Source organism: Dunckerocampus dactyliophorus, chromosome 5 (assembly GCF_027744805.1).
Source record: "Dunckerocampus dactyliophorus isolate RoL2022-P2 chromosome 5, RoL_Ddac_1.1, whole genome shotgun sequence".
Classification (NCBI taxonomy): domain Eukaryota; kingdom Metazoa; phylum Chordata; class Actinopteri; order Syngnathiformes; family Syngnathidae; genus Dunckerocampus; species Dunckerocampus dactyliophorus.
The window spans coordinates 29,194,841-29,217,849 of NC_072823.1; the positions used below are offsets into that span (position 1 = coordinate 29,194,841).

The 23,009-nt window shown below is 40.2% G+C and overlaps 2 protein-coding genes across 4 annotated transcripts in view; one reads left to right on the forward strand and one right to left on the reverse strand.

Annotated features, from left to right (window-relative positions):
- On the forward strand, positions 1 to 19,606 carry LOC129181270 (twinfilin-1-like). Its single transcript, XM_054776237.1, has 9 exons — positions 1 to 136; positions 4,857 to 4,937; positions 5,010 to 5,188; positions 7,630 to 7,725; positions 7,805 to 7,909; positions 16,152 to 16,277; positions 16,520 to 16,670; positions 16,740 to 16,861; positions 18,596 to 19,606. The coding sequence occupies exons 1-9, from the start codon at positions 112 to 114 to the stop codon at positions 18,761 to 18,763; spliced, it is 1,053 nt and encodes a 350-aa protein (XP_054632212.1). The 5' UTR covers positions 1 to 111; the 3' UTR covers positions 18,764 to 19,606.
- Positions 17,242 to 23,009, reverse strand: part of irak4 (interleukin-1 receptor-associated kinase 4) — a 15,829-nt gene continuing 10,061 nt past the window's right edge. For 2 of the 3 annotated variants that reach the window (XM_054776235.1, XM_054776233.1), the window contains exon 11: positions 17,242 to 22,895. In XM_054776235.1, the coding sequence (XP_054632210.1) occupies positions 22,833 to 22,895 (63 nt within the window). In that variant the 3' untranslated portion in view covers positions 17,242 to 22,832. The remainder of the gene's footprint in view (positions 22,896 to 23,009) is intronic. The other variant, XM_054776234.1, reaches the window with a different exon arrangement.

A 23,009-nucleotide genomic window follows, 5' to 3' on the forward strand; every position in this document is an offset into this window, starting at 1 on the left:
GACGTCACCACGGAGGCGTAGCTTATGGATGACATTCACTTCCTGCTTCTTTGCTGCCCTGGTTTCGCCTGATCAGCTGCTGGAGCTTTCCTCTGACGAGAGACGTTCATCATGTCACATCAGACGGGCATTCAAGGTAGATTTGATAACATCCGTCTACGTGGACTTTCGCGTATGCGATGTCATTTATTCACCCTAGTCACCGAAAGCAATGGAGTAAGAGAATGTAGCGTCATGTTTGCTAATCGCTCCTAGTTAGCTTTAGCTATAGCTAGCTTGATGTGTGATGAAATGTTTGTCGGTAGGTGCTCTGTGAGAGCCCTAAATCATGAGCGCTTGGTGTATTGTACTCTGAACGTGTCTCGGAGTCTATTGAATCCCTCGGTGAAATCGCAGAATGGGACGTTATCCCGCCAATGAACGGGTGACGCCTTAAATTAGATGCTACTGACTGGCCTGTTCATCCAGCCACTTGATCATTTTTTTTCCATTCAACTTTATTAATGCCCACAATTTACAATAACATAGGGTCAAGACATGGGCATTAACAAATAACAATTGGATAACAACAACACACAAGATCGAGATTAAGGAAATAAAAATGTAACAGAAAATTGATAAATAAATAATAATAAAAAAGATAATAATGGTAGTAATTAAAGTAAGATACACCAGGGGACATGAGCAATGAAAATTAAATTCAATTAAGGATATTGAAGTGGGAGCACATAATTATAGTCTTGATAGCTTTCTTATTAGTAGCAGAGGATATCGATTTGAGGTACAGCTTCAGTTCTTTCATGAAAACATAAAAAAGGGGTTTCACTTTGGCAAATTTACATTTGTGGATGTAGAATTTTGCAAGAATTAAAATGAGGTTAATTTCAAAATATCCTTTGTCAGCTGAAACATCATTCTTTACAAAGCCAAAAAGGACATTTTGCAGAAGGAGCTCAAAATCACAGCAGATATGATCTAAAATAAACCTACAAGCATCTTGCCATAGTTTACGGGTATATCCACATTTCCAAAACAGATGAACAACAGTCTCAGTATGGGAGTCACAAAAAGCATATTTCAGATCTAAATCAACATACTTGAATTTGATAAAGAATAGCCACTTGATCAATCACTACGCTGCATTTATAATGAGCTTGTCTGTATGGGGTTTATAACACGACTTTCTCGTAGATATAGTGAAATAAGGCTCACATATGGGTCCTTAGTTTAATAGCATGCCGCGCAACATTGTGCTCCGTCATTTTGTTGCATTTTACCCTGGACAACGTTTCAACTTATACACTCAAATGTTGCGTTAAATGAGTTTAACGAGATATAGTAGTCAATGTTAATAAATAGAATATTTTTGTAGTTACAGCACAGAAATCCTAGTTATGATTTTTTATATATGGGTTTTACAGGAAAACCGTGCATTGTAAAGATATAAAAACAGATAAAAAGAGGCAGCTAAGAATGCACGTAAAGAAACACACCTATTCCACCTATAAAGCCTTCTGAAAAAAGCTCCTAAAACCACCACCAACGCTCCACTTTATTATTATATTATTATTGTTCTTAACAGTATTACCTCGTCACACCGCACCGGCTAGCTACTAGCCGGCTAGTGACTATCTTCACCACACACTCGCTCACAATGCCTCAGGCCGCTACCGAAAGGTAACGCTGTATTGGAGCTGCTGTGATTTTGTTTTTGAGTTTACAAAAGTTAACGCTCGGTGTAGCGTTCATTTCTAGTGATGGGTCCGGGAACATCGACGCGTCGGCTCATGTGTCGCGCTCAAAGAGCGAAACCCTGTGCTGGTGCGCATCTTGCTTTAAGAAAAAGTCACGTGAGCGATACAGTTGCTGTACGCCTGCCTGTGAGGCGCCAACGTGTGTTTATAGGGAAGCGAGTCAGGCTGTTGTCATCGGGGTGCAACGTCTCGGCAATAAGAACAAATCTTTGAAAGCACAGTTCTTCCACTGAATCCAGTGTGACGTGGAGAAATAAAAGAAAGATTTTTGCCGTGTGAGACCATTTGGATCTTATATCGGCAAATAAGCCATTTGGTTTTATTTTCCTATTTCATCCCATTCCTCTGAAACAGATCATCTCCTCTTGAGCTGACAGAATTCATCTGCATGTCAGTGACTCTTAGTTGAAAATATTTGTTTTATTTTCTGCAGGTTAAATGTCATCATTGTTTTACTGAATTGTCCGACCAAAGAAAAACCACTTTATCCATACAAATAGATACAGTATATAAACATTTTACTACTTCCTCAGCAGTAGTTGATTAAATGAATTTACTACTTTAATTCAATTTACAGTGTTGATTTACTTTTGGTTTTACTTTTATTTTACTTTCCACATTATGACACACGGTCACGTTCACTATTTATTGACTGTATATTTTAAAGATATAAAATCGATTTTAAACTTCGATAAAGATATCAAAAAATGCAATCATTTCAATATTATTGTATACAGTAGGTCATTAAATCAATGTCAGTTGAGTCTCGCCTTAGGGTGAACTGGGACAAAAATCGTTTTCTGAATGTTATTGTTATTGTGTGAATGTTATGTGCTATTATAGTGTGTGTGTGTGTGTGTGTGTGTGTGTGTGTGTGTGTGATGTGTCACGGCAGCAATGCGCACCATTTAAGATCCAGCAGGTGTCAGTATTGAGCAACACTGCGACATAGTACAGACACAGTGTCGATACAGTTTGGGTAATGTGCCACAACGCGACGCGAGGCCTCATCTACCCATCACTATTCATTTCTATGTTGCTATGTGTAATCAATGCACCCAGGAAGGAAGTTCTAAATAATGCTTAAAAGGATCAAAATACAGCATATTTGATGTTATTACAAGTATTACATGTTACAATGGATGTACCTGTTACTACATGGTCACAGCATGGATATAAAACCATGAAACCTTGGTGGGGGTATTTTTTAATAGCGGGCTTTGTGGGGAATTAATTACCTGCTTCTTTTTATCCATCCATTTTCTGTGCCGCTTATTCTAAATAGGGTCGCGGGGGCATGCTGAGCCCCATTTTAGAGTCGCCAATTAACCAAACATGGTTTTGGAATGCGGGAGGAAACAGGAGTACCCAGAGAAAACCCACACATGCACGGGGAGAACATGCAAACTCCGCACAAAGATGCCCAAGCCGAGATTCAAACCCAGATGTTCCCGATCCCCTGACTGTGTGGCCAACATGCTAACCACTAGGCCACCATACCTGCCTCTTTTTAGCTGTTTTTAGATCTTTAGAACGCACACAAAAGAGAGACGTGTGTCCATGTCTTGAATAAGGATTATGGATGATGGGCAAAATAAAAAAAAGTGCACTTTTCCTTGACCATTATTAGAGCCCTGTAGACATGAAACACCCCAATAGTCACTTTTACACTCTCTACACACCTCTATTATTCTTTGTTTTCATCACATTGCTCAGGCTACGGGATCACTACAGGGACAGACAGCCGGTGCTAGCATAGAAAGCTACCGAGCTAACTAGTTAGCCTCTCCAATTTACTTATTCTAAACTTAAGAAAGTGTTTCAAACGGAGTGGGAAAGGACAAGGAAGACAAAAACTTCCCACTTCCAGACTGAATTTTTTTTTTGCTGTAATACAGTGATCCCTCACCACTTCACGCTTTGAATTTCCCAGTTTCGCTCTATCACGGTTTTCCAAAAATATATGAATCAATCATTGCTGTTTTGTGGTTGAATATGACCTATTAATTTAGTGTAAAATATGCATATTTAAGCACATTGTATTTTTTTGCCTACGTGAAGCATTTTCAAACATAAAAATGGCTAAATTAAGTAAATTACAAATAGAAGGTGTTCACAAGACGCATTGTGATGATATGTAGTATTCTATACTGGTCACTAGGTGTCAGTAATGTTACTGTAATGTTGGGCAAGACACACCAGACTTCATTGCCGGAACAATAGATGTTTATTGTAGGTTTGAAAGCTCTCTCAAGAGCCAAAACACCCTAACACTGGCTACCGTAGCGGCCGTAACCCACCCTAAGCTAAAACTCCACCCCCAATGTCACTCCCTGTCCGCACAACACTCAGCTCCCCTAACACCGGAACACATTTTTTAGGAACACACACAAGCACAGTAACATGAACACGATAAAAATGAACGGAACTCTCCCAATGCTAACATGTGTGAGTCTATATTATGTCTTATTTATATTTTATATTCTCTTTTTTTCTTTTATTATGTCTACTGTATTGGGTAATAGGAGTGTAAAGATTACTATTTGGTGTTATTTCATGCCTAGAGGGCTCTAATAATGTTAAAACACATATTTAGAAAGGTTTTTTAAAAAAGGTTTTCTATGCTGCAACTACGGTACAAAAATATTTGATTTGTAGATAAGGAATCCTACTTCACTTCTGAAGCCCATTAACTGCGGTAAACAAGGAATTACTGTGTATTGTTTATCTGTTTATCTTTCTTACATTTTTCTTACCATCTGTAATGTTTTGCATCTTTTTGCTCAAAATTAAACTGTGAATGTAAAGGTCACCTTTACAGATGCTGAGTCTGCTCTGTAATCGGAGTGTGTTGTGGTCATGACCGCATTACATGGGTGGTATTAATTTGAAGTGTGGCATTTATTTATTCAAGTGGGCGATGTACGGAGACATGGTGTTTATTAGAATGAGGGCCACTATTTTAAGGTGCATCGAAAACCAACAAGGACTTATTTCTTTTAATATTTTAAACCTTTTTTTGCAGTATAGATATGATATATACAGTATGATATAGATATGTGTTAAAATAATAAGAGGCTGACATGTTTATGTATTTCCCAGCGGGCAATGATGTGAAGGAAATTTTCGCCAGTGCGAAGAGTGGAGACCAGTACAGAGTCTTGAAGATCGTCATTGAGGATGGTAAATACAGTATATATATGGCGTACCAGTAAGTACGTGTCTGTGTGACGGGAACTGTCGTTGCTTTTCCAGAGCAGCTTACTTTGGCCGCCACCAAGAAGTCGTCAATGAAGTGGGATCACGAGTATGACTCCTTATTGCTACCCCTCTTGGAGGACTGCATGCCATGCTACATCCTCTACAGGTTGGACTCCAGCAACAACCAAGGCTTCGAGTGGATCTTCCTGGCCTGGACTCCTGAACACGCTACTGTAAGCAGACTACAATGAAGACTTCTTTCTTTCTGGGTGGGGTTGTCTCCCTCAGTACTTCAATTCTTTCCATACCTCCTGGGAAAGTGTGTTTGGTTCAGTATTTCTCACCTTATTTAGTGATATTGTTATTGGGCTTGAGTGAAACCTGAAGGACCGGTTGCAGTGCAATAGATAAATGAATAGACAAATGTTGTTTCTGTGGACACAGGAATGTTATGAGGACAAATTGGTGCCAGTTGAAAGTATGCTGGGATTGACTGCTGCAGGATTAGGCAAAGTTTAACATTCTTGTTGTCTCACTCAAACAAGCAATTGAAAAAAATTACAGGCTCGGGCTTGTCTGGAACTTGCAGAACCATTTCATAACATGAAAGCATAAGAGACATAAAAGCTTGAATGAATACCTGAATGAGTCGGCTCTGTTTTCCTGGAGATGAAGCAGATAGAATAAAAATATATGTTGATAATAAAAAAGGTGTAGAGGGGTATTCAGCAAAAATTCAAATACTTCTAGAGGGAAGAATGAACATAAATTCTGAGTTGAAAGCTTTATTTTTGCTGTCCACATTGCTATCCTAAGAGCGCTATGTGTGTTTTTCTTTTGTCTCTGGGTCACTCGTCTTTTTGTCCTCTCTCCACTCCTCCACCATGGCTCCTGGCCAAACATAGCGCGCTTCTTTCGTAGCAACGTTCAGTCATCTCGCTGTCTTCTTATCTTTGCTTCTCGTTGGTTTCTCTCTTCATTTCCTCATAATGCTCAGTTGTCTCGCTGTCCTCTTTATCTGTGTCTCACTGGTTTCTCGCTATTTTCCTTGTAACGCTCAGTTGTCTCGCTGTCCTCTTAGTCCGTCTCTCACTCGTTTCTGTCTTTTTCTTTGTAACACTCAGTTGTTGGCTCTTCTCTTTATTCGTGTCTCTAACTCGTTTCTCTCTTTGCTTGTAACGTTTCAGTCGTCTAGTTGTTCTCTTCATCCGTGTCTATCACTGGCTTCTTCCTTATTTTTCATAGCATTCACTCGTCTGGATGTCCTCCTAATCCACTCACTCACATCTCACTTGTTTTTCTCTTCTTTCTTCATCTCTTCAGTCATCCCGCTGTCCTCTTTAACCATATCTCTCACTCGTTTCTTCTTTCCTTGTAGTGCTCAGTTTTCTCGCTGTCCTCTTTATCGCGTCTCTCACTGGTTTCTCTCTTCTTTCCAAGTAACACTCAGTCGTTCCACTGTCCTTTATCTGTGTTGCTCTCATTTCTCGTTTCTTCTAACTCACTCGTCTGGCTGTCCTCTTCATTCGCATCTCTCGCTTGTTTTTTCTTTCCTGTAACGCTCACTTGGCTCGCTGTTATCTTTAACTGCCTCTCTCACTTGTTTCTTTCTTCTATATTCGTAGTGCTCAGTCGTCTCGCTGTCCTCTTTATCTGTGTCTGTCAGTGGTTTCTTTTTATGTTCCTCTACTTTCCTTCTTATTCATAACATTCATTCGTCTGGCTGTCCTCTTTATCCGTTTCTCTCACTCGTATCTCTCCTCTTTCCTCGTAACGCTCAGTCATCTCGCTGTCCTCTTTATCTGCATCTCGTTTGTCTTTTCCTCGTGGCTCTCACTCGTCTCTCTGTCCTCTTTATTTGCTATCTATCGCTTGTTTTTCTCTTCTTTCCTCGTGAAGCTAACTCGGCTCGCTGTCGTCTGTATCCACATCTCTCACTTGTTTCTCTCTTCTTTCCCCATATCTCTCTTCTCTGCTTCACTTTTCTCCTATTTTGCCTGTATCTATATTTAGAGTCACAATGTTTAGCACCTGGAATGCACAGATTTGGTTGGTTGAGGAGTATCTTGTGAAATGGCTTAACCCACATGCAAATTGGTCACTGGATTTCCTGATCTGATCAATTCCTGATTTGAACAATGAAAATCAATAAATCAATAAAATAAAAATCAATAAATAAAAATAATAATAAATAAATAATACATATAAAATAATGTAATAAATATAGTATAAAATAAATGAATAATGTAAAATGTATCAATAATGTACAAAACAATAAAGTAAATAAATAAAAGTTCTCAATAAATAAAACAAACTTGACCGTGAAATGGTCCGGTCCACTATTGTGCACAACTTTACAGGGTAAATTGTGAGGGTTTAGCTTTTTCTTTGGCTTTTTGGCAACACAACTAGGAGGTGCTGTAGCTTCTGTGCACACTGGAAGGGATGTGAATTAAGAAAACTCACAGTCAGGCTCCAGAAGTGGTTCACTTCTTTTTACACTTCAAGAATGTTAAAATGTTACATTAAAAAATGACTGTTTCTGTTTCCATTGCTTTCTATGGGACAAATTGCTGTTGCACTGTGTAGCCACAAATTAATTGCCACGGATGCAAGTAAACAGTGAGATGCATAATATTTGAATATCTGCAGTATTGTATTTATGTTTTACCAGGTGAGAAACAAAATGCTGTTTGCTGCTACCAGAGCCACACTGAAGAAAGAGTTTGGGGGCGGCCACATCAAGGATGAGATTTTTGGCACCACAAAGGTTTGCATCACACACTGATCAGTTTCCGTGAATGAAGTGTACCCTTGGTAACTCCTCTAATCAATCATTTGTCCTCCAGGATGACCTGAACCTCAGCGGATACAGGAAATATCTGACCTCGCAGGCGGCACCGCTGCCCCTCACTGCTGCTGAGGAGGAGCTGAGACAGATCAAACTACACGAGGTACACACTCATCTCTCGGGATGGTCATTATTATTTCAAACAAATTTCTTAAATTGTAATTAGGAAGGCTGAATTTAATTGATCTAATACAGGTGTGTCCAAACGTTTTTCTTGCGGACTTTGCCACTTGGATTTGTAAAGAGACACAAGTAGATATGCTCAGAAGTTATATATATTTCAGGGAAAAAATGAAGAAAAAGCTGTGTGAAATGGGTGAAAAGGCCTTATTAGTATCAACTTCCATCTTTGCTCTATTTTCTCATTTTTGCTGTTTCTTTTTTTTTGTTTTCCAAATACAGTCAAACCTGTCTATAGCGGCCACTGAAGGGAAACGGCAAAAGTGGCCGCAATAGACAGGTTGGCGGCCATTTTGAATTTGTGCACACACACATTAACATGTATTCACAAAAAGACTGGAGCAAAACCAAGAGACATAGGGGAAAACGCTCTGTTGACACATAAACAGGTAAGTAAATCTAGCTAACAGCTCCGGTGAGGAAACTAGTAATATCAATAACAACAATGAACTAGCGCCACACATTTGAGGGCGCTGGCCTTTTATCCGCCACAAATGTTAATTGACCGCAGCTGCGCGGCCACCAGGCATGAAGCGGCTGCCTCTTCCTCCCCGGAGAAGGCACAGCCCACCAAATAAGAGCGCAGGACAGGGGACGCTCGCTCCTGTCCTGCAGAACGTCACAAATTTTCATCTTTGATTTTTTTTTTTTTTAAACACGATTTTAAAAGCAAGAAATAAAAATTTTAGTGAACGAGCCCGAGGATATATGTACAGACACGTGTGAAGCAGTCATGAATGGGTGTGTGCGTGAACAATTGAGTGCGGAGGAGGTGCGAAGATAACTAACTAACTAACAATACCATCGCTCCTTTCATATTGTTGGCAATTAAGTGATATTTTAGATGTTTTATTCAGGTGTTTTGGCTATTTTAGAATCTATTCACAGCATTGCAAAGTGGGAAGATTACCGTTTTGGCCGTCATTGAATCTTTTTAGGGCGGCATTGCAAAGTAAGAAGACGGCTTTTTTATGTCGATCTAGGACTCAGTAATTAAAGTCTACACACGACGGCTGCATTGCTTAAAAAACAAAACTTTTTCGTGCATGAAGCTTCTGCTTGAGTCGGCATTTTGGCCGCTATATGCGGTCAGATATTGACCAAGGGAGACAAAATGGGTGGCCGCTGGCCACGTTAGACAAGTGACCGCTATACACAGGATCTATAACACGTAAATTTTCTGCGAGGGCCTTTTTCTTCTTCTTCAGTGGCCGCTATAGCCAGGTGGCCGTTCTATACAGGTGGCCGCTAAGACAGGTTTGACTGTATTTCAACTTTCTTAATCTTTGTACATTTTCTTCTCATGTTATGACATTATTTGCATAATATTATAACTTTTTTCCCAATGTAATATTTCAAAAAGGTTTTATCTCTTTATTTTGCTTTGTTTATTACTCATAATATTCCAACTTTTAAAAATACATTTTTTTCTTGAATATTTCATCTCTATGCTACTAAACTGACATTATTTTTCCTCATAATATTTTGAATTTATTCTTGTAAAATTGCGGCGTTTTCTCTCATTACAACACAACCGTTTTGTTTTAATATTTTGACTTTATTCTCGTAAAGTTACCACAGTTTTTTTTTTTAATTTCTGATGTTTTCTCCCAACTATTTCAGCTTCCTTCTTGTAAATTCTTTTCTCATAATTATGACTTCATTCCAGTGGTGGCCAAATTATGCGGCCCGCCAAGCGTTTGAATCCGGCCCGCCAAGTTGCTTCCAAAATATTTAAACCTTAAACATTCAAGCTGGCAACATGATTTCCAAGTAGTCAGAGTCAGTGAATCTGAGACAACCTTTTGATGGTTTAAGTAGCTTTCACATGCCGAAACAACTACATCACCCATGGTGCCAAACAAACACAAGTCACAAAATATGTGACACACAGCCTAACCTACCCACTGCACTGTCTGGGAAGTAAAAAAGGAGGGACATATACATACTATTTAATAGTCAATGTTTTAGCATTCAGAATTCATATTGTATGTCACATCCTTTATTCATGTACATTCTGGGTGTCTTATTCAGTAAAAAAAAACCCTGTAAAATTCAATTGTTATATGATATGGTCTGATGTTAAAGTGCTCCTGAAAAAAGGGACACAAGCACATTCATATAGCAGATTGTATGACACTATAATTCCAGGTGGACTGTTTATTATAAGCTTAAAATAGTGTGCATCATAATGTATCAAATATATAGTCTGGTCCCCCGGCCAATTTTGTTAAGTCAATGCGGCCCGCGGGTCAAAAAGTTTGCCCACCCCTGCTTTATTCCCATATTTTGACTATCCCTTTGTATTCTAACTTTTTTTCCAACTTAATTTTCCAAAAATTACAACTTTACTTGTTTTGTTTCTCGTCATAATACAATCGTCCCTCGCTATATTGCGGTTCGAACATCACTCCCTCACTCTCGCGTTTTTTCCAAAATTAATTAATAAATGATCACTGTTTTGTGGTTGAATACAACCTACAAGTATTACTAGTCACAACATGTGCACATATGTATTCTTGGCCCAAATTAAGCATTTTCACTTAAAATGGCTAAATAAACAGTAACACAAATATAAGACATTCAGAAGATGTTATATAATGTAATATGTGTGACGTATGCATCTTTAAGAGGCGGGGCTTTTGAGTGACACGTGTGATGTCAGCTAGCTCCTGTAGAGTTGCTGAGTGTTGGCATGGTTAGCAATGTGGAGACTACCAGTGACTGACGTGAGTTGTGGCTAACAGCAGCTCCTGTGTGAATGTTTACTGTGGCATTGCAGGCCAGTAGGTGTCAGGAACATTGCACTGATGAGACAATAACTACTAGGTATCAATGGTGTCAATGCTAACCTGTGTGTCTATGTACTGTAATGTCTTATTTATGTCTAAGGCGTCTTATTTCCTATTATTATGTCAGCTACTTTTGGTAATACAAGTGTAACAGTGACTAGGAGTGTTATTTCAGGGCTCTAATAATGCTGAAACCTGTATTTAGAAGGTCTTTTACAGGTTTTCTATGCTCTATGAAAATATGCCATTTATAAATAAGGAATTCTACTGCGATAAACGAGGGACAACTGTATTACAACTTTTAAAAATAATTGTTGTCTATTTTTTTTTGTTAACGGTCACTCAAGCAGGATTTTTTTAAACACATACTGGGGACATGTAGAGTATCTAGCTTGAGCAATTTAATTTCAAAGTTGGTGTTTTTCATCAACTTGATGTAGAGCCGTGACGTCATAGTGCTGCTACTGTTACTGCAGTCTTCTGTTGCCTTGTGACAGAGTTGTGTATGTTCAAGCTCCATGTAATATAATGATATTATTTGTCTGCGTTGGGCTGGCGACCAGCTCCAGTTGTACTCTGCCTCTCACCCAAAGTCAGCTGGGATAGGCTCCAGCATCCCCCTGCGACCCTAGTGAGGATAAGTGGCATAGAAAAAGAATGAATAATGTTTGTTTTTGTTTCCAATCAATAATATTGTCAATTAACATGTTATAGGCCCAACTGGTCAGTTAATAGTATTTGAAAATCTTTGCACTAGCAAAGCTGCCTTCCTCATACAGATGTATTCATTCATCCATTCATGCATACATTTATGAAGTAGTAAAATATGCATTTTAAAAATAATGCTTTCTTATGTGAGTTAGAGGTACTTTCTGCAGGGACAGTTATGTCTAAAATGTAAACAGTTGCAGACAACACAATTGCCAATTACAACAAGACGTTATTTAATTTAACCAACATTTTACAATCCAAACACAAAATTTCACTGCTTTATTACTATAGATCTGATTGGCCTTTCAACAGGGCCTCAATTTGGTTTAGCCGTAGGAGTTGATGTGAAAGGTTCCGGTGGGCTGTCGGACTGGGTCTCTCAAGCTGAGACAGGTAAATTGGCTGGTTTTCCTCGTCTCTTGAACGTAGAAGTCGTAGAGGAATATTTTATGCCTAGCACAGCTCCCTGTCCCTTATAACCCAGCTGTCACTTTGATGACGCTTTTTTTTTTTTAAATATGTATTTTATGTAAAAAATGTGTGCTTATTTTTCCACTTTGTGTGTTTGGGAATTTGGTATGACATTTAATATTTCAACTTTATGCGACTAATATGACATTATTTTGTCCATATGTTATTCTTGTAAAATTACAACTCTTTCTCGGTAGATTACAGCTTTTTTCTCTTAATATTCTGACTTTATTCTTGTGAAATTACTGCAGTTTTTTTTTTTTTTTTTCAATTTTTGCTGCTTTTTTTTTTTTTTTTTTTAAGTTTTCTTGTTAAATAGAATTTTTAGAATGTGCTGCCACACTTTGGATAGCTCTGATATAAGGTTTGTATTCAGGTGATGTGTAGTTGCAGTCTGGAAGTAATGCAGAGGGAAGTCGGGCCCAGCTGTCTAAATGGCCTGCATGTCCTACGTGTGTGTAAAGTACAAAGTTCAAAAGAATGGGTGTGACCTAAGCTGAGCTCCTCACACTGTTGCTTCTCAGCACATCTGCATTGCATGCAGGGCACACAGTGTGTGTGTGTGTGTGTGTGTGTGTGTGTGTGTGTGTGTGTGTGTGTATGCGCGTGTGTGTGTGTCTGAAATGAATGCGAGTGCTGCATCCTTCCAAAACAACACAAGGTCAGTGGCAGTGTGCATGTCCTTACCCGGCAGTATCACCCCGGTGCAAAACGTGCTGACTCATTAGAACGACAGGAGAGCGGAGTCTCCTGGGTTTATGCGGGTCACACCCATTCCTCCTCGGAAAGCAGTCATAAAGACTTGTGCAGCGAAAGAGAACTGTGTGCACATGTTGGACACGTGACCAAGAACTGTACACTCAAAAGACATTGTCATTGTTGCATCATTTTGTCTTGCAACTTTAATCTTTATTAATCTGATTATGGCTAAATAACTCAGCGGTAAGATGCAGATATCTATAACAAAAGTTATCCTCTCACTTGTTATGGAGGAAAAAAGTGAATTGTTTGATGGCTTTCCTTCGCATCCTGCAATCCACAGTAGACATGCGTGTTGTTTATACTTCTGTTTCTTTATTATTTCAAGATTAATTGGAAAATGTGCCTTTTGCTGAAATCTTCAAAATATGTTGCCTTGACTTTGCCTGCATTGTCTTTTTAAATACTAATTTTCATCGGTTCGTATTATGTTTCATTGTGGTTGTTGTTTTTTTTTAATGTTTCATTGTTTAAAAGCAAAAAAGTGTTTGCCCCCGTCCTGATTTCTTATTTTTTTGCATTTTTGCAAACCTACATGGCCGTGTCTGGAAAAAGTGAAAAAAACAAAACATAACATAACTTAACTGAGATTCATTGAGCTCTATCAGTCTATCAGAGAACCACAGTGAGAGCAATTATCCACAAATGGCGAAAGCATGGAACAGTGGGGAACCTTCCCAGGAGTGGCCGGCCAACCAAAATGACCCCAAGAGCGCAGCAACGACTCATCCTAGAGGTCACAAAAGACCCCACAACAACATCCAAAGAACTGCAGGCCTTACTTGCCAGTTAAGGTCAGTGTTCATGACTCCACCATAAGAAAGACACTGGGCAAAAACGGCCTGCATGGCAGAGTTCCAATACGAAAACCACTGCTGAACAAAAAGAACATTAAGACTCCTCTCAGTTTTGCCAGAAAAAATCTTGATGATCCCCAAGACCTTTGGGAAAATACTCTGACGAGTCTGACTAGACAAAAGTTGAACTTTTTGGAAGGTGTGTGTCCCATTACAGCTGGTGTAAAAGTAACGCCGCTTTCAGAAAAAGAACATCATAGCAACAGTAAAATGTGGTGGTGGTAGTGTGATGGTCTGGGGCTGTTTTGCTGCTTCAGGACCTGGAAGACTTGCTGTGATAAATGGAACCAAAACATCCTGAAGGAGAATGTCCGGCCATCTGTTGGTGACCTCAAACTAAAAGCAACTTGGGTTCTGCAGCAGGACAATGATACAAAACACACCAGCAAGTCCACCTCAGAATGAAAGAAAAACTAAATGAAGACTTTGGAGTGGCCTAGTCAAAGTCCTGACCTGTATCCTATTGAGATGCTGTGGCATGACCTTAAAAAGGCGCTTCATGCTGGAAAAGCCTCCAATGTGGCTGAATGACAACAAAAGATGAGTGGGCCAAAATTCCTCCACAGCGTGTAAGAGACTCATTGCAAGCTATCACAAACGCTTGATTGCAGTTGTTGCTGCTAAGGGTGACCCAAGCAGTTATTAGGTTTAGGGGGAAATCACTTTTTCACACAGGACCATGTAGCTTTGGATTTTTTTTCTCCCTTAATAATAAAAAGTTTCATTTAAAAAGTGCATTTTGTGTTTGGTTGTGTTGTCATTGACTAATATTTAAATTTGATTGATGATCTGAAACATTTAAGTGTGATAAACATGCAAAAAAAACAAGAAATCAGGAAGGGGCAAATACTTTTCACACCACTGTATGTTATGTTAAAGTAAGAGACGGATCATGTCGACTTAAAATTTGCATGCTAAAAAAGTGTGTGCACCCCTGATATACTCTACATGTATAACATACGCAAATATTTATAAATATAGAAAATATATATATTTTTATATTTATAGTAGTAGGTAGATCTTTGGGACTAGGTCATTTTAAAAGTAACTCACAGATTCTTGTCTATGTAGTAAAAGTACTATTTTAGGAAACCTTGGGAGAAATTTTAGTAGTGGTAATCCTCCCTGAGCCCTCGGGAGAGGGAGATGAGGAAAACATGCACATGGCAATATATTGACTCAAAATTATCCACTTCATTTTCATTTATTATTTATTGTGTGATTCATCCCAGGCCTAGTGCCCACAAGACATTTTTTCACGTTTGTTGTCCTGTTTTAATCTTGGGAGATTTTGTGACACCCCCGTGCCAAGCACACAAAATGAGTACACGTTGGCATCTGTGTATGCCTTACTTGAAATATAATTCAGTGGAATAGATTATAGATACATTTTGTTTACATTTAATTTAATAGTTACATTTTTTCTGTGCACTCACAATAAAAAAAAAAAAAATCCACTCTAGCTCTTTATGGGGAACCATATTTGGTAACTCAACTAACATTGTTGTTTTTTTCTTCTTGTACTTGATCTGGTACTTTGATATTTTAACTATTTTAATTAATTTGTAAAAAGATTATTGTTAATATATTATTTATATAGTATTATTTATGTACATTGTTCCCTCGCTACATCACGGTTCACCTTTAGCAGATTCACTCTTTTGTGGATTTTTCTTAAAGTGTAATTTTGCACGTTTTTGTTTTGAACAGCAACGTGCATTGTGTTCTGCATCCTTGTGGTGTATTGGAGTGATCTATCGGTGCTCTGTTGCATGTGTCTGTTGTTGTATTTACTACTGCTACCAGTAGAGGGTGTTGTATACTCATGTGAGAGTTTAAGACCATCCACTTGATTGGCGAAGTTGAGAACCCGCCCATTGTGTTCTGCATTCTGATTGGCTGTAGACCATTGTCAATCAATCTCCTTGGTGCAGGACTGCCTGTTTCCTGTGCAACTAGTGATCATACATGCTGAATGAAGGCGGCTGATACGCGGCTGTAGGGCGCCGGGAATACTGTAAATGAACCTTCGGTTCATGGAGGACAACGACGAGGAATATGTATTTAACAAGGATACAAAAACGCTACAGGCTAACGGCGCCAGGACAAGCTGCAGTCAGAGGAGTTTAAAGTCACTCAATTTCTTGTGCCAAATCTTGTAAGTTGAACAAGAGAGAAATGTTAATGCCTGTCTGACAAAAGTGTACAAAGTGTAGGGTGAGGGGTTTTACGGCCTTAAAACATGTATAATAATTGTACGAAAACACAGTTGGCTACTTTGCTGATTTCACTTATTTCAGGCAATTTTGGGAACCTATCCCCCACGATAAACAAGGGAACACTGTATTATTATTAATTATTAACTGGACAGCAGGTGCTTCATGAAAAGGTAGAACCATGCAGTTTCTCCCAGCCAATAGCAAGAACGATGGTAATGGTAATGCATGGCAAAAGTTATAATTAAATAGTAGTTACTACAATTCTGATATAAAATCATTTCTGGCATTTTGGGGCAAAAAAAACATTTCAATTAATGAACCGCATCTTTCTGTGCATGTCTGTGTGGTGCGTTCAGGTGCAGACGGACATTAGTGTGGACTCCAAGCACCAGACGCTCCAGGGTGTGGCCTTCCCCATCCACAAAGATGCCGTGGCGGCACTTGAGCGTTTCAGGGAGCGGCAAATCAACTACGTACAGCTGGTGAGTGCTCGGAGAGTTGGAGAGCGAGAGCAGGTGGCTTGTTTGGACAGAGAGGAGGAAGATGATGACAATCCATCTTGTGTCCTTTGCCAGCAGCGGACACAATGCCTTGTTCATGTGGCCGGAAAGGCCTTTGTGAGGCTTTCAAAGTGTCACACCATGGTGTTAATGCTCAGGACAAAGACGTAATTGTGCTTTAGTTGCATCTATCAACATACATTTGAACTTTCCCTGGTCAACAGCAAGTGGACGCGGAGCAGGAGCTCATCTGTTTGTGCAGCACCGAGCTAACAGAGTTGAAGGACCTGCCGTCCAGGATCCCCAAAGACTCTGCACGCTACCACTTCTTTCTCTACAAACACTCTCACGAGGGCGACTACCTGGAGTCCACAGGTGAGTCCAGTGTCACCAGGGCTTTGTCTGTCTTTACCTGCTCTAATTGTTTCTTCGTCCTCTTTGCAGTGTTCATTTATTCCATGCCTGGGTACAAGTGCAGCATCCGAGAGAGGATGCTCTACTCCAGCTGCAAAAACCCTCTGGTTGACATGGTGGAAAACCAGCTGAACATGGAGATTGAGAAAAAGGTGAAAGAATATCCATTAAAGTATGTCCGCACATGAACCACAAAACCTCATTTCACCAAGCAGGGCCTGGTTGTTCAAAACCTGGTTATTTCAACCAGTGGGTAACCCATAACCACCAGTCAAATTCTTAACCCGCCGTTAGCTAACAGACCGTTAAATATGCATCGTTCAAAACACGGTTAGCCACGTCATTAGTTAGCTGCACCGTCAAAGTTAGCCGTGTGGTTGACGTCTCTGGTCAGCGCCAATATATCCCACAGTTCCTCGTTTTACTGACTTCGGGTTTAGCGAAAAAATTGATAGCGAAACGATTCAACAAGAATGTAAATAAATTAAAAATATTTTTTGTTAAATATATTATTAATTAAACTAAGCCATATTTTAACATAGTTTCCAGCTTTACAGCAAAATGAACCTCAGGCCCTACGCTGGATACCGGAACTACTTAACCAGCCTTCAAAGTAAGAGCCCAGACGCGCTTAACTTAAAAATGTTGAAATTGTATTCTACAACAAATGAAGCTAAACGCTTTCTGAATTACAACCAGGAAGCAATTTATGAACAACACAAATAAAAATCTTTTTGGTTTAAAGATGAGCTGTTATAGTGTGGAAAAATACTGAAAGCCGGCTCGCCTTCAAAATAAGAGTCTTAGGGTTCAACCTAATATTGGTGCCAAGATGATAATACGTATAATAGCTAGTCATGTATAAAAGACACATGAGCAATACAGTATTTATCAAATGTATGCTTTATTGTTACACAAGGGGGAGAACACAGCTTTCAATGCTATGTCTAACATCAGACACACTAACAATTCCTCTGGAAAGCTTTAAAAATAATGTAACTATCGCCTCCGATTGCAAGTTGATAAAAATACAATCAAAGCCTCAAATAGCTCTATGTACAATTATTCCATCAAAATAGTTGTTCTTAAACATGACTAAGGTAGAATTTGCAAGCTTAACACGGTTCAATAAAATACTTTCCTTTAAAAACTAGGCGGTTAAAAGCATGTTTTTCTGTCTTGCAAATCTAAATAATTTGTCATGTGCTGAAAAGCTGCAATGTACAGTAAAGTGTGAAGTCATGCATAACCCATACATCGGCAATGCACGGAAGGAGACATGACAGTATGGCAGTTTTATTATTTCCAATTGTGCTATCTGCAACCAGACACAAAGAAATGACCAGGAAAAAGTCATAATTTTATCAAAAAAAGTACTTTTTTTCCAAGAAAAAATTTACAACAATTTAGATGAGAAAGAAAAATCATGATTTCACAAGGGTGAAAAAAGATATGTAACTGTAATAAATTCTAATTTTTACAAGAATGAAACATTTTGTGAGAGTAAAGTTGTAATTTCAAGAGAGAAAAAAGTGGTAATTTTATGAGACTGTTGAAAATTGAAGAGAAGTCATTTTTACAAGACAAATTTTAGAGGAATCATTATAATATTCAGAGAGTTTTGCAAAAAAAAAAAAGTCAAAATTTGGCAAGAATGAAGGACAAGAATGAAGCAGTAGTTTTTTGAGGGGGTAAAAAAGCACGACCTTCAGAGAGCATAACTTATAATCATCTGACAATAAAATGTGTTGTAAGCTGATGGGTCGTGTTGGGTTTTATTTTGGTCTAAATTGCTAACCCAATGATATATTTTGTGGCATCAGTACTATCATCAGCATGAAACGTGATGTCTGCTGTTCACCTTCTTGTGTATCTTCTTTTATCAGTTGGAAATCGACAGCGGCGACGACCTGACCAGCGACTTCATGTACGACGAGGTGCACCCCAAGCAGCATGCGCACAAGCAGGCCTTCGCCAAGCCCAAAGGCCCGCAAGGGAAGCGGGGCGGCCGCCGCATCACCCGAACCCCCGCCGACGAACAGGAGGACAATTAAGAACGGACCACCTCCACACCTTGTGCACGTTCCATAGTGGAACATTCCTGAGATGTTGCTTGTTTTAAAAAGAATAGGATGCCGACCTCACATTCCCAGGCAGGTTTCTTTCACCCACAGAGTCAGCTATGCACGCCCAGGTCACCTGAGCAACGCCACTTCTCTCATTAGTGCATTCCCAACTGTAATTCAGTGATTCGTGCTCCAATCACAATAACACCCCCTGTTTTTAAGTAGCCCAAATTCCATATTTGCATTCCTTAAGTCACTTAATGTGTGTGTGTGTGTCTGTGTGAGCGTGTGTGTGCGCGCACACAAGCCTGGTGCTCCAAAGCAGAGATAATGATCCCACTCATAAGTGCATTTTATATTGCATTTTTTTTTACTATATACGTAAGGAGCGCGAGAAAGAGAAAACACAAAAATCATCTGCTGAGAAACTTATTTTTCTATGCAAGTGCTGTAAATGTACATATGGTAGCTGTGTGTGTGTGTGTGTGTGCGCGCGTGCGTTGTGGTGGTGATGCCGCTGAGGATCACGATTGATTTGAACAAGGGGCTTCCAGAAATATTTCATCCACGTAAACTCTTTAGAGCAGAGGAAGCTATTTAGAATCCCAGCCGAGAGGAGGAAAGTGTGAGCGCAGGAAAGGGAATTTATGAGAAATGTTGCTGCCGCCACTTGTCTACTGATTCCAGTTATTAGGCAAACTACCAAGCTCACCTCATCGTGTTGTCAAACAGTGTCACTAGAAATAGAGAAGCAAAAAAAAAATCATGTTTGGTCTTACTTGTTTTCTTACAGGTCTTTCTTTTTAAGGAGAATAAAATATTTAAATTGCACATCACTTCATTTTTGTCATTTTGAGAATTGAAATGTATGAATTTAATGTATTGATTTTTGAAAATTGCTGAATGGAGATGCACTTCTTGTATGCCAACAAGCATGTTCTACTGTATCTAGTCCCCTTGTGAAACTGACCACTCCTTTTGAGCGCTTGCCTGCTGACCACAGCCACGTATGTGTGCTTTCTGAATGCATTTGCATTTAGACCCTCACACATTTGCAATTCAGCATTCACACCCCAGCAAATTCACAAATTTTTCCTCCAAAAAATGTATTTTATCTTTTTTTTTTTTTTCTGAAAATAGCCAGGTTTTTCCCCCATAAATTAACACAATGGATCCTTGCACATATTGCAGCTCAGCATTTGCACCCCTGCAAATTTGCAGCTTTTTCATCACATTTTTTATCTGTTTTCCATTTTTTTCCATTTCCCTTCGCTTGTCCGGGTTGCGGGGGCATCAGTCTTAGGAGGGAAGCCCAGACCGGTCCCCAACCACCTCCTCCAGCTCCACCGGGAGGACACCAAGGCGTTCCCAGGCCAGCTGTGAGACATAATCCTTCCAGCGTGTCCTCGGGGCCTTCTTGGGCAAGCCCGAAACACCTCACCAGGGAGGCGTCCGGGAGGCATCCAGACTAGATGCCCGAGCCACCTCAGCTGGCTCCTCTTGATGTGAAGGAGCGACGGCTCTACTCTGAGCTCCTCCCGGATGACCGAGCTCCTCACCCTATGTGGTAGGGTGAGTCCCACTACCCCACGAAGAAAACTCATTTCAGCCGCTTGTATCTGCGATCTCGTTCTTTCAGTCACGACCCAAAGCTCATGACCATAGGTGAGGGTGGGAACATAGATCGAACGGTAAATTATTGAGGGACACGGTCAAATGCCTTTTCCAGGTCCACAAAGCACATGCAGACCGGTTGGGCAAACTCCCAAGTACCCTCCAGTACCCTTGCAAGGGTGTAGAGCTGGTCCAGTGTTCCGCGACCAGGACGAAAACCACATTGCACCTCCTGTAGCCGAGATTCGATTAACGGTCGATTCGATTAACTTCTTTCCAGCACCCTGGAATACTTTCCCAGGGAAGTTGAGGAGTGTGATCCCCCTATAGTTGGAACACACCCTCCGGTCACTCTTCTTGAAAAGGGGGACCACCACCCCAGTCTGCCAATCCAGAGGTACTGTTCCCAACTTCCATGCAATGTTGAAGAGACGTGTCAGCCAAGACAGTCCCTCAACATCCAGAGCCTTGAGGAATTCAGGGTGAAACTTGTCCACCCCCGGAACTTTGCCACTGGGGAGTGTTTTGACTACCCCAGATACCTCAGCCACGGTGTTGGAACTGTCACCGTTCGTGTCCTCAGCCTCTGCTTCCTCCATGGAAGGTATGTCAGTGGGATTGAGAAGGGCCTCAAAGTATTCTTTCCACCGCCCTACTATATCCTCAGTCGAGGTCAGCAGGCCCAGTGTGGACCAGGCGCTGCTTCCCCTTTCTGAGGCGCCGGCCGGTTTGCCAAAACCTCTTCGAGGGCGACCGAAAGTCGTGTTCCATGGCCTCACCGAAGTCCTCCCACTCCTGAGTTTTTGCCTCGACCACCGCTGAAGCCGCGTGCCGCTTGGCCTGCCGATACCTATCAGCTGCTTCAGGAGTCCCACAAGCCATCCATGCTCGATAGGACTCCTTCTTCAGCTTGACGGCACCCTGACCTCTGGTATCCACCATCGGGTTCGGGGCTTGCCGGCACGACTGGCACCGACCACCTTGCGGCCGCAGCTCCGATCGGCTGCCTCAGCAATGGAGGCACGAAATAGAGCCCATTCGGACTCGATATCCTCGTCCTCCTCCGGGATGCAGGCGTTTTCTATCCCCATAAATTGTCAATACAGCGGCACCCCGCACATTTGTCATTCAGCATTCATGCCTCCACAAATTTGCTGATTTTTTTAAGGCAAAAATTTGTAATTTAATTTTTCTGAAAAAAGGAAGTTTTTTTCTTTGTAAATAATTAATACAGTGGCTCCCCACACATTTGCGATTCAGCATCCATGCACCCCCCGTCATAAATTTTTGGTAAAAGTAATTTCTTTTTCACAAAAATACAGTAGGTGTGTTTTTTCCCGCATAAATTATTAATGCAGCGCATCCTTGCACATTTGCGATTTAGCATTCACTTAACATTTGTGGATTTTTGGTTTTAAAAAAAAATGTAAATGCTTTTTTCCCTCTGGTAATAGGCCATTTTTTTCTGCAGAAAAGTTGACATTTCACAGGAGACCCTTTCTTCCACTTTCATTCTTAACTCTCCATACCATCGGTTGCATATTATCTCTTCCACTGCAAAGTAGAGTTGTTCAAGCAGGGAGTACAGGGATGACTGTATTTATCAATATCACAGATATTTCTTAAAATGAATAACATTTTTTTTTTTATTAAAACATATTTTTTTTACCCGAACTCCCAAAAACTCCAGGCCTAAAGTTGGGACACCCCTTCTCATTCAATGCGTTTTCTTTATTTCCATGACTATTTACTTTATAGATTCTCAAAACTATGAATGAACACGTGGACTTATGTACTTAACAAAATGTGAAATAACTCAATATGTCTTTGGGATAGCGATGCAAACCCTTCTTGTTCTCTCAATGATCTTCATGAGGTAGTCAGCTGAAATGGTTTTCACTTCATAGGTGTGCCTTGTTAGGGTTACTTAGTGGAATTTCTTGCCATATTAATGGGTTTGCGATCATCGGGTTGCAGATGTGCGCCCCCACGCTGCTCAGACGTCATCAAATGTCCACTATGTAACCAAACCACAGTATGGTGGGGTCGGGGGATCACTTCACTGCTGTGCCTCAGCCCTGGCTCAGGTTAATTATACGGTTAAAAAAAGTCAATTAGTAATGGCTAAAAATAAAACATATTTCATTCTTCATATTATATTATATTCATTATATCGCAGACCAAGAGTCTCAAGAATGTTCTTTCAATACAAAAACAATAAATAAGAGGGAACTGTGAATGTGGTTTAGCCTTGGCTGCTCGCTGAGTGACGGTGGGAGATTGCGATTCAGTGCGGCTATTTTTTTTCAACAACACTGGAAAAGAGAAAGTCAAAGCCATCAGGTGCCATCAGATTTTTCATTGAAAAGTGGAGAACCCCCTGCTGTACGGTACATACTTCTCTTGGAGATGAATAAAGTATCGATCATATTCAGCATGTATTTCAGTCCGAGGCGTACGACTCCAGTGAGACAGTCTTGACCACTCCTTTCAGCTCAGACACCACCTGTGGACAAAAACACTACATATATGTGTATGCCATCATTTCATAACAACGCTGAAAATACCGCAGCTTTCCTCTTACCCCTTCCATAAAATACCTCTTTTAGGAGCTGCCGGA